Source organism: Trachurus japonicus, chromosome 4, assembly GCF_045865225.1.
Source record: "Trachurus japonicus isolate A0001 chromosome 4, Traja_1.0".
Taxonomy (NCBI): domain Eukaryota; kingdom Metazoa; phylum Chordata; class Actinopteri; order Carangiformes; family Carangidae; genus Trachurus; species Trachurus japonicus.
Window position 1 is genome coordinate 23,710,034 of NC_140910.1, and position 15,939 is coordinate 23,725,972.

Consider the following 15,939-nt stretch of genomic DNA (forward strand, 5'->3'; position numbering starts at 1 on the left):
GAAAGGCAAATAGCCTACTGATTGCACATGTGCAAGTAGATGAAAAATGTTCTTGCACCGTCTCAAATTTTAGGGGCAAAATCCCCCCATTTAGGAGCAGTATGGAGCCCTGAACTCAGGTAAAATCAGGAAATGTTAAACGCAAGAAATGTGTTTTAAGTAGAGATCTATAATCAGTTTTTTTTATTTATTATATAGTTTATACATACAGCTCTGGAAAAAAGAGACCACTCCAAAATGTTCTTAATAAATCAGCTAAGCCTACATGTATGGCAGCCATCAATTCCAGTGTCTATTGAACTCCAACACAAGCACACCTCACTCTACTTAGCTGATCACCTGAACCAAATCATATTTAATGAGAAAGAAAGATTATAAAAAATAAAATAAAAAACACTGCTGCGATTAAAAATTGGGATTATTCCACCAATTTTGATTTCTAAACTCTTGAACTTATGAACTTGTTTTCTTTGCATTATACAAGGTCTGAAAACACCAGACATTTTTTTTGTTATTTTGACCTGTTGCCATTTTCTGCAAATAAATGCTCTAAATGACAATATTTTTATTTCCAATTTGGGAGAAATTTTGTCAGTACTAGGTTATAGAATGAAACAAAAGTGTTCATTTTACTCACACATGAATAGTAAAACCAGAGGAACTGATCATTTCCAGAGCTGTATATTTGTTTTTATTTTATCTATTTGTTTTTGTTTTTTTAACCACAGATGCCTATGATCCCCCTCATATGGGCTACGGCTACTACTGTATTTCACCAGTATTGGGCGGATTTGGTCACTTCCTTCCAGTAGAGGCAAAAAAAAGAGGCCCCGCCCACCTACGTCACAGGCGGCGTGGCGCTCGCGGGCTGCTCTTCAGCGGGAGCGCGCTTCTCGCCGTCCCGCCTGTCAGAGCGAGCTCAGACCGGACGGAGAGTGGACGTGCTTCTCCTCCTACAACAACTACGGGAACATTACGCCTATAATATCACCACCACCGCCGCCACCACCACAACCCCGGAGCCCAGCTGTGCCTGCCTGTAGCCGCGTTGCGTCGTTGCTTTTTTTTAAACACGAAACCAACCAACTCTGAATTCGCATTAAATATGCCTAATATCGTTTGTTGTCAAACGCCTCAGGTAAGATTTTTTTTACATTTATTTCGTACGTTAGTCGTTGTCTTTGTCACATGTGTAGAAGAAACGAGGGGGGCGAGAAACCCACTGTCACTGGGAACATCTGGCAGCTCGTTATTCAGCCACATATTGCCTTTTCTCATCGTGTTAAACCAGTGTCTTTGCTCAGTTTTGTGTAAAAAAAAAAAAAAATTGAACGCCTCTTAACGTTCGTGGCGCGCGAACATCGTCACGTAAAAAAAACCGCTCTTTCCGCATAATAACCTTAGAGATCTACAGTTTTATTTAACGACACGGTCCATTTGGCTCACCGTGACAAATAGTTAATAAATACTCCTCTCTCTTGCATTGGTTGAGGACACATGTCATCGACTCAGTGGATGTGTCCGACATGGTTGTTAAAAAAGCTGCCGGTGTGGCTGTTGTAGCACCACGCGCTAGCTAACACGCGCCCTGAGCTACCTACATACCTGTCTAGTGTATATATTATCTGCGGGTTGGGCCGATTCCTGGTGGTGGGGGGCTTTCTTCTTGACCCAGTTTCTGGCGGCGGGATGTATGTATGTGCAGACCCCCTTGGCTCACAGCCAGACATGATGGCTCGGGTACATTACTCCAGCACAGAGTGGGAGGAGGAGGATGAGGGAGGGAGGGGGAGAGGGGGATGAATGGCATTGCTTTGCAGCGAATAGACAAACATGGACTACTGGGTGTATATGGATGTAGGGACTTGCCCACTATGGGGGTGGGTGGGGGGATGACACTGGCAGGGTGGGTAACGTAGTGTGGGTACATCCTGTCCTTTACTCACCCCTCCGATCTGCTTAGTGCCATGTTGTGTAAAAAAAAAGAAAAAAGAAAAGAAAATCGACGCCTCACTTTTGTCTTTCTGTGACGTTAACTTCATTCAGCATTATTATTATTATTACTATTATTATTATTATTTGGGTGTGCTGTTATCGATCCGTCTAGTTAAAGGAAATTGTTTGTGGCCTGTAAAGTGCTGCAGGAAAGGAAACTGTCTCCCGGCTGCTTCCAGTCTAGTCCTGGCCGACTGTGCTGGTTAATCCGGTTGTGAGGGCTGGCTGGCTGGCAACCACGTGGAAAATTCCCATATATGAAACTGTAAAAATCACGATTTCTATTTTACAACACCTTAATTGACGCGCAGATATTCTCATTTTTATTCCACTATGATGTAAACGAGTTGCTCTAGGTTACATTATGAAGGCGGATGATGGTGGTTGTGATTTCTCAAATCTCAATCGACTTATTCCTCATTTTCCTCGTTGCTCTGTTGTCATATCTGAGATATTGTAGAGTGTGTCGCCGTTTGCTTCCTTCCTCCTCCATAATCACTGTTAGTATCTCATTAGAGCGCAGTTTTCACGATCTGTTTCAAGTGGTAAATTTCCACACAGGATAAGTGGGTGAAATATCTGGCAGTGCCTCCCTTCGCCACTGGGGGGAGGGGTGTCAAACAACCATTGATAGTCCTCCTGACCAAGTGTCAGACCTGCACCTTTGTGCCTGGCTAATCAGATGGAAAAATGGAGAGAGAAAATACATTCAGAGCAACCCTCTGTGACAAATTTGTGAACAATCTCACTCTTTCTCTTTTAGGCTTTTGTGCTCTTCGTCTTTGTTCCTTGGTTGTCAAGCGCATGCCCATAGATCAACATGTCCAGCTCACAAAGTCTGCCCTTCAAGCTTGCTGTGTATGTGTGCCTGTGTGGTTGTGTGTTTATTTGTGAGTGAGCTGGATATTTGTTATTTCAGTATACTCAAACAAGTTTGCGGTCATGAACGTGTTTGGTCCGTGCAAGTGACCAAAGGGGGCAACCATTTTCCTTGAGGGCAACAATTGTGTGATGGACTGAACAACAGTGTTCATCATGTAGCTGGACTTCATACCCGAGCTCCTGTTTCCAGAGTAACACCAGTGATTGTGTAAGATAATCTCCATCAATCTAAAGAAGAGTATTATTTCTTATTCAGATATAACAACTGTGGACAACGGAAGCAGCTTTTTTGTATAGAAAATATTAATCTAGAGAAGTGAGGACAGTTTTTTCCTCACAGTGCCCGTTGGGGTGGAGACACGAGAGGCGAACACGGCAACAGGCAAAGTGTGGTGGAACCATGTGGAGGAGTTGAGCGTTTGAGCCTTCACACAAGGCGTCTTTTTTGCCAGATGTTGCATAACCAGTCAAAACTGGGTCAGTGTTCCCTCCATCCACACACACGGACACGCTAAATCATAGCTTGCCGTGCCAACCTTGCTGAAAATACAGTGCAGCTCAGTGCATGAGCATCGCAAGACCACAATCTCAAGACGCACCATCATGCTTTACCCGTATTAAAAAAGAAAAGAAAAAATGTGGCGCGCATCCAGTAGTCTTATCTCAGTAGTTTTGCCGCCGTTTACACTTTATGCCAAACCCATAACCGCGGGACGACATAACAGTCTTGGCTGTTCAGTGCGCGTTTAACTGCCTTTGAATAGAAAACTCTCTCACGGTGACATAACATCCGTGCGTTTCCAGAGCAATCCAATAATTCATTTTCATTGTTCATTTTATTCCATCTCCCCCTTTAAAATGATGTAGCTGTCTTCCTCCCCTTGCAAACTCTGTCTTTACTTTCTCCTCCCATCATGCTGCGTACTCTGTCAAAGTGTAAAGGTGAAAAAATGGTTAAAGACTCAGGATAAACAGTCCAGTCTCAACATAATTCCTCCTTTTTTCCTTCTCGTACTTGACTTATGATTAAGCTCCCGCTGGGCAGCGCGGTTTTGAGTTTAGTAGGTCACTGGATTTGAGTATTTTGTTTTTGTCGATCTGGCTAAGTACGTGTATTTGTGCTTTGTGGGTGATTCTAAATATCAGATAGATGATGGTTTCAGATGACTGGCACACAAGTCATCACCTAGCGTAATGTGTAATCTTTGAGGGTAATATGTAAAGCGTGCTTTTGGTATCAAACTGGCATTGTGATTTTCTTGTTGAACCAATTGCTTGGCCCTTTTTCTTTTTTGCTGCTGTTATAGGGATTAGTTAATGAAATGGCGAAGCCCATGGCGGTAGAGAATGACTTGCTGAGTCCGAAGTGTGCTGATGTCTCACAATCGAAGAAGCATTTATTTATTTTCTTGTTGGCTGAAAACTGTCCGAGAAACAGTATTACCTCAGTACAATAGTACCATTCACAAATGGCTATGGTTTTGCGAGACTGTGTGTTTTTGTATACCTTACCTCCAAACCATCTGACCAGGGAGCAGATGGTTATTATTTCAGCTGCATACAAAGAGTACACTGTTGGTATGCTTCAATGTCACTGGCTTTCCTTTTTTTTTTTTCTTACATTGTCAGTATTGTGTGAGCAGATAAACATAACCTCAGGTCTGCTCATGGTGGATGACGATGCTCGAAGCAGCTGGACATGAAACTTTAATAGATAAAGCTGTCACAAGATTAAAGAATCAGTTTAATAATAAAGTATTTTGTTTTATAGTTTCCCCCCCTGCCTGAGGGGAAGATTGTAAAAATACCTCTTTTCTTACACAACGATTCATGCGCTGGTATGAAACCTGACTGACATTAGTGTTGAGGGCAGTTGACTGAAATCACAGCTTCTTCTTTTTTTTAATGTGTTATAATCTCATACAAGTTGTGCTGCACAAAGCGAGGCTGCTCATGAAAACCTTGTCACATGGGGCCTGGATACGGTTTCAGACTACGGGGGCAGCTGCTGTGGTCCGTCTTCTTCTTTTCTGGTGATAAAACTCATTTATTTATGGAGCTTCAAACTGCAGATGGCATACTGTCGATGTGCTTTGGCCTAAAGTTACATCGGCCATGTTAATTTTTCAAGATCTCACTGGTAGTTTATTATTTATTTGTTAAATTTAACTCTTTTATTGGCAGAATAAAATATCTCGATAGGAGGGATGTGTGACGTTCGTGTGTAGGCGGGGCTTAGGGGCCAGGTTTACGTGGTATGTGGGCTTGCCAACCATAATTTAAAGTGCAGCGCTGCAAAAAAAAAAAAAAAACCCAGACGATTACTGCATCTAACCAACTGTCTGGGTGTGTAAATGCTGTCGTAAGTTCTTCCCTGCTGTGTTTTCCTTATAGGTCAGTGCTTGAATGAAAGGGCTCATGGTGGGGAGGAGCCAACCAAAGGGGCTTGTCACATAACATAGAGTTTGAGTGGTCCGGCTTCAGAGAGGGTGGAGACGGAGCTGAAGGCATGAGACGGATTAAACAGTCTTGCTTGGCCTGGTGGGACATAGCAGCAGGTGTGGAGATTTGAAGCGCTTAATAGAGGGTGTTGTAAGGGAGGACTATCAAAGGCATGGGCTTAGCTACCAGCCGTGTGTGGCTTTTGGTGGACAGGATGCTGGAATGAAATGCTGAACTCTGCTGTTTTCTGCCCGATCTTGATCAAGGAAGGAATATGTGGTGAGATGAAGTCGGTGTGTATCCACAATCTGTCTGTCCTTGAATTTTTGTATTAATGTGGAGGGGAAATGGAATATGGAAAACGCTGTGAGGTCGGTTTACTCTACGCTGTGTTTGGACTCGTTCGGGAAAAGAGTGGAAAAGGAGGAGGGAGAGCAAGCAGTGTTCTCATCTGCCATCACATGTGCGAGGTCGCCTCGATTTACCACGTGGATCTGACTCATGCGAGTACGGCTCCAGATCCAAGAATAGGCAGCAATGAATTTCAATATGAGCTTTTTGTTCTTTGCCGATCTCTTTTTTTTTTTTTAAAGAATAATCAAAAACTCATGTCTCTTTTCTCCTTTTTTTCCCTTCTCCTAGGTTATAATGTATGACCAACACAGAATAAGTACAACTCTATAGCCAACGGGATCCCGAGGACTTGATTACAGTCGCTTCAAGCCTGATAGTTTGTCCGTGCGGCTGATCCCCCTCTCCCGGCTGATCACGCCCCTGAAGTCAACTAGCATTTCTTCTGCTTCCCATCCCTCTCCTTGGGTGAAGACGATTCAGTTCTCAGTCTGCTTCGCCTGCTCTCTGCGGTGGCACTTACTATTTTCTATTAGGTAAGGCCATGACTAATGCATAGGACAGATTATAATGCACAATGCACATCACAGGAACCTAATCCTAATCCTCTCTCTGGTCATCAATTAATAAAGCCAGCTATTACTATGTTGTGCAGTTGAAAGCATGTTGGGAAGGGTACAGAAGAATAGCATGCTGGGTATTATTGCTTTCAGTATAAAAGAATAATTCTCTTTTTTCCTGTGTGTTTTTTTTAAAAATTTTTTATATATGTTTCTCTTTCACAGACATACCATCAAAATTTACCAAGATGATTCCCAACGGCTATTTAATCTTTGAGGACGAGAGTTTCCTGGATTCTACCGTGGCCAAAATGAATGCTCTGAGAAAGAGTGGTCAGTTCTGTGATGTTAGACTGCAGGTATGGTTTAATGCAAACACACAGACACACACACGTGGTTTTTTGCACTTGCCACTGCACATAAGTGGCCAAGGTCACCATATAATAGAGGATTTGAGAGAATACAAAACAGTTTGAGACACACAAGATGTTAGTTTTGGCTAAACTAATATGTTTTGTGAAAGGGAGATTCTGCATAGTTCCCTGGGGCTGGGAATTAATGTTTTCTGTTTTTTACTCAAACAACTTGCAAACTATGAAAATAAGACTAAAGTATTTGTTATTTTCTGTTGTTCTCATTGTTTTCATACCTCAAGTCTGAGAACCAGTTCACACAGCCTGTGTGAGAACCTGTCCCCATCGTTTGTAATGATAAGATGTTTGCAGCCAATCAGGAAATGGCATTGTTGTAACTCAGATTTTTTTTTCATGATAGACTTTCTGCAGATCAATATCATGTGTTTAGTTTTAGTTTCCTTTAACCCTAAGACACAAATATTGTTTTCTATCAGTCATCTTCTTTTAAGAGCAGAGATACTTTTTCCCTCTTCAGCAACACATTTTAAAATGTTTGTTTTCTCTCTCTACCCGTTCATCCAGGTGTGTGGTCATGAGCTGATGGCTCACCGTGCTGTTCTGGCTTGCTGCAGTCCCTACTTGTTTGAGATCTTCAATAGTGACCTTGAGCCTCACGGAGTCTCACATGTCACTTTTGAGGACTTGGACCCGGAGGCTGTGGAGATCTTGCTCAACTACGCCTATACTGCCCAGTCAGTAGCACATTTGGCCTTTTTGACCTTTTTGTCCCTGATCTAATCATTGCAAAATTCTCAACATTTGACATTTGAAAATGATTAACAACCTGTTTTTTTTGTTTGTTTTTGTTTTTTCTGTGCTCCACACAGACTCAAGGCAGATAAAGAGCGGGTCAAGGAAGTGTATTCAGCAGCAAAAAGGTTCAAGATGGAGCGAGTCAAACAGGTACGGTATAACGTTATGTGCCACTAATCAAATCCAGCAAGTTTCAACTGGATTGCACACATGTTATTTACTCAAACCTGTCACACTCACTTCCCAGATTTGTGGCGACTATCTGCTGTCTAAGATGGATTCCCAGAACGCCATCTCTTTTCGCAACTTTGCGAGCTCTATGGGAGATGCCAGAGTTTTGGCCAAGGTGGACGCCTTTATCCAAGATCATCTGCTGGAAGTGTCTGAACAGGAGGACTTCCTCAAACTTCCCCGCCTCAAGGTACTGAATGAAAAGCTGCACAAGGACTTAATAGTTAGTTTAGGGCTGGAGCCGTTCTCTGATCATGAAGCTGCAAGGCCATTGGTCGCTGCTCTTTGCCCTCTCTCCTCTGACCAGTGTTGGAGGTCTCATGTTGAATAACATACTGCTTAAGCTTTGTATATTTTTACCTTTCTAGCTTTGTCATGAGATTACAAACACTAAGTGTGCAGGTGTGCCTCATATAGATTTTCCCCACTGCTAAAGCCAGCTGAGAGTGTATTAAGGGCAGCAGGCTTAAACATATGCAATTTGTAAGACCAAGCGTAGGTACTTGATGACTACACAACGGGTTAACTCGTCAGATAAAGAGCTAGTGCCGTAACCATGAGTTGATGTATGTGAAGTATACATGAAATCTGTTCATTTCTGTCATGTGATCATGAAACTTACGTTCGGCAGTTTCTCAAATGCATCATTGTAAATTATAAATTGAATTACCCTGAGGATTGTGACGTTGGACAAACAATGAGAAATCTGATGATATCTCTCTGGACCACCACTCACACTCAAGATCCCAAATGGAAAAATGTCTAATTGGGGAAAAATTATCTATTGTTTAATCATTTTCCCAATGCAGCTCCAGTTTGTAGTGAAAATCCAATGGTTAAGTCAACCACAAACTTGTTAAATGGTCTGCATTGATCATTACAGAAAACATCAATGACTGACAGCTATGTGGCCCATTAGGTAATTGCTGGAGTCGCCCTTCGGTCATTTAAAGAAACAAAGGGAAATGTTTAAGCAGCCCGAGCCTTCACCATTCACATTAGTCCCTTTTCTCTTGGGACACTTAAAATTCACCTACATTTTAAAATGCATCCAGTTCTTAATATATTGATTTCATGTATGACTCGTGGGTTATTCCCAAGCAAGTAAATAGGTACAAAATATTGAATCAAAAAGGGCGAAGGTAAATTATTAATCAGCCAGTTAGATCGAGTATGAGCAGTCAAGGTCCTGGACTGGTACTGATTTGCATTCATTTTATTCCTGTTGCATATTAACACCAGCTCCTGTTTCTGTGTTTTTACAGTTAGAAGTAATGCTAGAAGACAACCTGACCCTGCCCAGCAATGGCAAGCTCTATTCGAAGGTGCTCAACTGGGTGCAGCGTAGCCTCTGGGAGAACGGAGACCAACTGGAACGACTGATGGAGGAGGTCAGTACAGATCACGCAACTCTCTGGGTCGATGTTCGATGCTAACCTGCCCCCCTTCCCCCTTCTTCTTCTTCTGACTCCTGTTTTTGACATCAAGAAGCCGTTAAGGGGGCTGAAATAGAAATAGCATGCCACTGTCATGCTGCCATGTCAGGACTGTTCTTTTTTTTCCCCTGTGATTTGTTGAGGTTTTTGCAGTAAGAAACTCTGTACCCCTGACCCATACAACACATTAGAGGTGAGCCAAAAAAGAGCTGCTGTTTTGCTCTTGTTTTTTGTTTCCACTGTTCTCTTTTGGGTACGTGATTGGTTTACATAAAACCCCATCTGAGTATGACAGTGCTGTTCTCCGCTGAAACGCAAAAAAATAACAAAAAAACCACAGGTTCTCAAAGGTCTGACCCTTGATTCTGTTGTCTCACTGCCACTTTACTTATCTGAACAGGTGCGTGTTTGTTGCTCCAGCACTAACAGGCACTCCTCCCCATTGATTTATCTCTCCTGTAGGTTTATTAGCAGCAGCAGGAGACCAGACTGAGGAGCCAGGACTGAGCCACCAGGGTAATGAGTCAGAGAAAAGAGAGAGAGAGAGAGAGAGCGAGGAGAGGAGCACTACTGCCTCTCAGCAGCCTCTCTTTGCAGCCAACACTGTGCTCCCATCTGTCCATGCCACACATACAGATGCATCTCATTTCTGCATTTAAAAAAAACATTTCTCCCACAAACCATTAGCAACAAACACATCTAATTGGATGTGCCTGTGCAGCACACACAGTAACAGTGCATGCTAATACAGACCTATCCAGCCACTGTTGTGGTCAAGAACCACTCAAATTTGGCATCGGACAGAAACCAGCATTTCACATACGCATGGTAATTTGTTAAGAAAACAACACATTTCACTAGACAACAAACCATCACTTGAAATTTTCTTCTCACATTCAACAAAACTTAAAGGAGCATTTTGCTTTTCTTTTTTTTTTTAAACCCTCTTTTCCAAACTTTTACCATGAGCTGGACTACTGAGTGACTTCAACAGATTTCCTCACTATTATTTTGTCTGGTCTGACCAGAATAAGTAGTTTTGCTTTTATTTCTTGATGGGTTTGAATCTGTCATGAGATTTTAATCTCTAATGTTCAAGCTAAGCTTGATGGTTGTTCCAACAAGACGTACTGTCATCGTTTAGTCATCTGGATTTGACTGCCTATTGTGGCCGCCATCACAATGACCCAACTTCTTCAGCTAGAGGACCGGTTTCCAAGCAGCAGAGGTGGTGGGGAGGGGGAGAGCTGCATGGAGCCCCTCATCCTCCTCCTCCTCCTCCTCCTCCTCGTCTTCTTTCTTCACAGAAGAATTTTCCAGATGCAGCGGTTGATTCATCACCAGCTCCCTCTTTTTTTTAGATGCAAATTTCAGAGAAGTCGCTGTGCGTTACCTTCTTGAGCTGAAATATTTAACCCGCTCTGTGTGGAGCGGCTGAGCCGTGTGTCTTTTTAAAGGGAGCGTTGCACTCGAGGCTGAAGATCCAGGCCTTCGTCCCCCTCCCCCTCCTTCTCTTCACAGCACAGCTCCCCCCCTTCCCCTTCCTCCTTCCTCCTCCTACTCCTCCTCCTCATGCTTCCCATTATGCTGGGGCTCTCAGTTTGTTGCCATGGAGACAGCCACATAGGTGTGTTGTTCCTGTTTGTCTTGCAGGTGCAAACGCTGTACTACTCACCTGACCATAAACTGGTGGATGGAGGGCTGGTGATTGAGGGGCACAGTGAGGTGTTTGGTGGCGAGGAGGACCACCTTCAGTTTGTGCAGGTACTCGACAGCAGCTTGTGCCTGGCTTCACTTTAAACGAAGTCTCTCTACCCACATTGTGCTTGGCAGCCTGTAGCTTTTTACTTGTACAGCAGCTTGTGCCTGGCCATGCAGAAAAATACTACACAACCTGTGCCTGGCTACACATAGTTACGGCTCATTAGGTTTAGCCACAATGTAAAAGCTAATGTCAGCTATGATGCCTGCCTGGCTAATGCTGTGGAGCACATATTAAAACCACACGTTGACTTTAAAATCAGTGTCAAGAGTGGGCAGCGACGGCAGCATTTTCTTTATTTTTTTTGAAGTTGTGATGAACTGTGTGCTGTAGCTTGGTCTGAGACAGTTTGCAGTGCTGTGTTGTTGGCTTCAGATGGTTTGAGATTTCAGTGCAAACTCGGGGACACGATTTACATCCCCTCGTCTACATTTTGGATCTAAGCGTAGTAGATTGGGACATGATTTAGGTTTGGTGTTAGGCACGGGAACTGGGTGGGCGTGTGGTGACAGCTTGCTGTAGCTGCGCTGTGCTCTTGCAGAAGAAACCGGTACGAGAGAGCACCCAGAGACAGATGAGCTGCAGCTCCTCAGGAAGCCTGTCGCCCTCCAACCAAGCAGCAAATGCCCCCAAACAGACCGGCAGGAGAGAGTGGAAGTACATTGCCTCTGAGAAGACCACAAGTAAGTGTGTTTTTGAATTACTTGACTTAGCTGTATGTGCACAAGCCTCACAGATGCAGCACAATAATAGGTGAGATTCAATTAAAAGTGTAATTGTGACATAGCATCTCAATTTGAATTTGATTATTTTTCCCTCCTTTAAATCTCGACTTGTTTTTCTGCCTCAAGTCTAATCACCTTGATTTTTTTCCCCTCCAGACAACACCTACCTGTGTCTGGCTGTGCTGGACGGGATGCTGTGTGTGATCTTCTTGCACGGTCGCAACAGCCCCCAGACGTCTCCCTCTGCCACCCCCTGCCTGATGAAGAGCCTCAGCTTCGAGGCCCAGCCGGAGGAGCTGGAGGAGCACCCGCTCTCTCCCATGCACTACGCTCGCTCCGGCCTGGGCACCGCGGCCCTGAATGGAAGACTCATCGCAGCAGGTGGGGAACCACAACGGGATTTAAATACATGTTTTGCTTGGCTCCTGGGTGAGGGATCCCTCCTCTGTTGCTCACCCTGAGGTTTCTCCAACTTTTTTGCGTGTAGAAAGGTTTTTCTTGGGAGTTGTTTTTCCTCAGTCGATGTGAGAGTCTAAAGGCTGAGGATGATGTAAAGCCCTTTGAGACGAACTGTAAAACGGGCTATACAAATAAAATTGCCTTGCCTTGCCTTTCTAGTACGTACTCTTTGTAAATAACCTTAAGGTTCTCAACCGCTCGTTGTAGCTCGAGTATCATCGATTCTTGGTTTTTGACATTCTCTCTAACAGCTTTATATATTTTCAGTTTAAAAATAAGGGGAGAAATTTGAAGTAAGTCCTAAAAGTGATCCGTGTTCTTCTTTGTGATGTTGCAGGAGGCTACAACAGAGAGGAGTGTCTGAGGACTGTGGAGTGTTACGACCCCAAAGAGGACCGCTGGACCTTCATCGCTCCCATGCGGACTCCGAGGGCTCGATTCCAGATGGCTGTACTCATGGTACAGTACATCATTCATTCATTCTTCTTTTTATCTAGGGAGTTATTGATTCAACAATAAAGTGCACCTTTTGAATATCGGCCTAGAATTGCACCCACTCCATGTTCAAACAGGTTTCTCTTGTCTTGTGTAAATACTTACCTGCTGCCTGTTCAAATAGTTGGCTTTTTAAAATTCTGGTCGCAACAAAAGTTAAACTGAGTGTTTTTTTTTATAGTGTTGTATTTATCACCTCATGACTTGTCCATCGCTGCCACTCACAGGGTCAACTGTATGTGATTGGAGGTTCAAACGGGCATTCGGACGAGCTGAGCTGTGGGGAGTCGTACGACCCGCATGCTGATGAGTGGGCTCAAGTGCCAGAGCTAAGGACAAACCGCTGCAATGCAGGTCAGTCCCCTCTGCAAGGATGAAGTAACTGATCGTTGCACATTATTGATCTCTTAAGAAAAGGGAGGGAGCCTATTTGAACCGCTGTTCCTGTCTTCTCTTTCTTTTTAAAAGGTGTCTGCTCCTTGAACAACAAACTGTATGTTGTGGGAGGGTCGGACCCCTGTGGGCAGAAGGGCCTGAAGAACTGTGATGCTTTTGACCCCGTGACCAAAACCTGGTTCAACTGTGCTCCTCTTAACATCAGTACGTGTCCACACAGTCCCACATGCACTGAAGCGCCACACTTCATTATATTTAAGAGGACTTTTGAATAAATCTGAGCAGAGCTTATATTGTTAAAGGGATAGTTCAACATTTTTGGCAAATTGGCCCATTGCCACAATCCCTATAGTCTTAGCAGTAGGTTTGTTATCTTTAATTGCAGGTGCAAGCTATTTTTAGAATGGCGGAGCAGAGTCGCGAGCTGCTCAGAGCTACGCTACGGAGGCTCATGGGATTTCTTGGTTTCCCTCATCAAACTAATCAAATACACAATCCAACGACTCCAAAACGCTCTGGTGGACAAGTTGTGACCTGCACATTCACCACGCTATGAGATAATAACGGAAGGTTACAAGATCGAGTCGAATCTGAATTCATGCAAAACCACTGATGCGTGTTTCCGTCAGGGGCAGTTTTTCGGCAAGCAGTCTCTGCATTTGCCTCGAAAACAACTCCGTCTTGTAACCTTCCATTATTATCTCATAGCGTGGTGAATGTGCAGGTCACAACTTGTTCACGAGAGCATTTTGGATTAGTTGAATTGTGTATTTGATGAGTTAGCTTAGCTCTGAGCAGCTCACGGCTCTGCTCTGCCGTTTTAAAAAGAGCTTGCACCAACAATAAAAGGTAAAAATGTTGAACTATCTCTTTTAGTACAATCATGGTTGATAATATAGAGTAGTCTGGCAGGTCATAAATCATACATCTGACAGGTTTGACAACACGATAACGTGACACATGAACAAGACTGAACATGAGAGTAGCTGAGATCCAAATGAAGGAAGAGGTTTTTATTACACAGCTGTCACAGCACAGATTTGCACCCTGAGGAGAAACGAAAGGTTGGATTCATAAATCTTTCTTCTTCTCAGGGCGGCACCAGGCAGCAGTGTGCGAGTTGGAGGGCTTCATGTATGTGATCGGAGGGGCGGAGTCGTGGAACTGCCTGAACACTGTGGAACGCTACAACCCTGAGAACAACACCTGGACCCTGATCGCCCCCATGAACGTCGCTCGCAGGGGAGCCGGCGTCGCCGTCCATGCAGGTAAAAAAAAGACCACGACCCAAAAACATGATGGTGGTGTGACGATCGTAGTGTTGATAAGTTGTGGGAAGTTTCATTCTGACGTCTCTCCGTCTCCGCGCAGGCAAACTGTTTGTTGTCGGCGGCTTCGACGGCTCGCACGCTCTCCGCTGTGTGGAGATGTACGACCCCGCCCGCAACGAGTGGAGGATGCTGGGTAGCATGACGTCGTCACGCAGCAACGCCGGCGTGACCATGCTGGGCGAGTCCATCTACGCCGTGGGCGGCTTCGACGGGAACGAGTTCCTCAACACTCTGGAGGTGTACAGCCCCGAGACGGACGAGTGGAACGACTGTGCCAAGCCCCCGTCTCCTCTCTGCGACTGAGGAGGGGGAGGAGACGGGGAGGAGGGGGAGGGGCCGGGCGGGGTCGGGGAGTCTCACAGTGCTTCACCTTTTTCCAAACTAACAGGCTTAGTGACGTAATCGTGTTTCGTGACGTTCTGTGTGTGTATGAGCGGATATGTATGGGTGGGGGAGGGGGATGTCGGGGCGAGGGGTCTTCAGTGAAGACCGGCTTCTATTGGGGTGGGGAGGGGCGGGTGGGGAGGGTTGTTGCCAAAAGCAACATAACGCCTTTGCATATTGCATACTTTTTTTTTTTTTCCGTGCTGTATATAGTTTTGTTTTTCTTCCTCATTTTTTGTCATATGCCAACATTTAATACACATTTAGTGCTTTTCTTTTTCTCTTAGAGTTGAAAGGTTTGTCACTTTCATCGGAGGTTTTCAGTTGAGCTATCTACTGTCGGTCACTGGGAAGGTGGCAGTGTGGAGTGATGACGATTTGACTTTTGAAAGTTCAAAAATGTTCAAGTTTATTTAAGAATATTTCTGTTGTGGAAAATGTAATTTTGCTCACATATTTAAAGGTCAATGGTTTGAAGCCTTACTCAGAGTGAGAGTTAATTAAACACCCGTCATGGCTTTTTGTGTCATTTTAAACAAGCTGGGTTGCTTTTTGAATCTTAAACGATGGCCTTTTTTATATTTTTTATACACTGCTGATTTACCAATAAAATAAAAGTAGTAGCAGACAGCTTAAGTCAACGAATCTAACCAGTGCCGGTTTTAGTTAATTTTCTTCTGCACGCACAACAATGCTTCTGCTAACCAAACTTTTTGTTATCGTGATTTTAACTACTTGATGTATGTAGAGATGCAGTTTACTGAAGATCCTTCTTTTCTTTTGTGTTTTCAAGTGTCAGGCATTGGCAGATTCTTCTGGAAGGAATGTTAAAGCAAAGAAAAGTTATCACATTTGTAACATTTCTTAATTAATAAATCATTTAAATCTGATTTTGTTCTCAGTGGAATGACTTGTGTGTAATGTGTGTAAACGTCTCTAAGGGATGGTTTTATATTTAGGTGGTTGCACTTGAGGCTTGAGCATTTTAAAGAATTAAAACTAGACAGGAAGCCTTGACTTTAGTGTCCAACAGCTGATTTTAATGACCCTAAATTTAGACTTTATTGCGCCCTCGTCTCCCCCCCGGCTCTGTTAAATGACTCTTTCCTGGTCATTGCCCGTCTACGCTTCCATTGCCACCCATTTTCCTCGGGGACTATCACGCTAAGCCAGGTTTTTTTCTAGCTCCTCTAAGTGTCTTTTAGAGGGAGATTATACTAAGCTGGCTAACAGACCTCAGCAGGAAGGACCGGCGACACTCACTCACCGTGGGCCGTGACTTGCTGAACGGGGACCAGCTGAGCTTGCCGCATCTGCATGA

At 44.0% G+C, this 15,939-nt stretch overlaps 1 protein-coding gene across 2 annotated transcripts; it reads left to right on the forward strand.

Annotated features, from left to right (window-relative positions):
• Positions 1–900: 900 nt before the first annotated feature.
• ivns1abpa (influenza virus NS1A binding protein a) lies at positions 901–15,508 on the forward strand. 2 transcript variants are annotated; one of them, XM_085774849.1, is made up of 15 exons: positions 901–1,138; positions 5,962–6,206; positions 6,456–6,589; positions 7,169–7,338; positions 7,474–7,549; positions 7,647–7,820; positions 8,896–9,021; positions 10,720–10,830; positions 11,370–11,511; positions 11,710–11,934; positions 12,350–12,471; positions 12,735–12,861; positions 12,976–13,107; positions 13,998–14,171; positions 14,275–15,508. In XM_085774849.1, the coding sequence occupies exons 3-15, from the start codon at positions 6,479–6,481 to the stop codon at positions 14,535–14,537; spliced, it is 1,953 nt and encodes a 650-aa protein (XP_085630975.1). In that variant the 5' UTR covers positions 901–1,138; positions 5,962–6,206; positions 6,456–6,478; the 3' UTR covers positions 14,538–15,508. The 2 variants fall into 2 exon arrangements, with proteins under 2 accessions (XP_085630975.1, XP_085630976.1); XM_085774850.1 differs by lacking the exon at positions 901–1,138 and adding an exon at positions 5,365–5,435.
• The last annotated feature ends 431 nt before the right edge of the window (positions 15,509–15,939 follow it).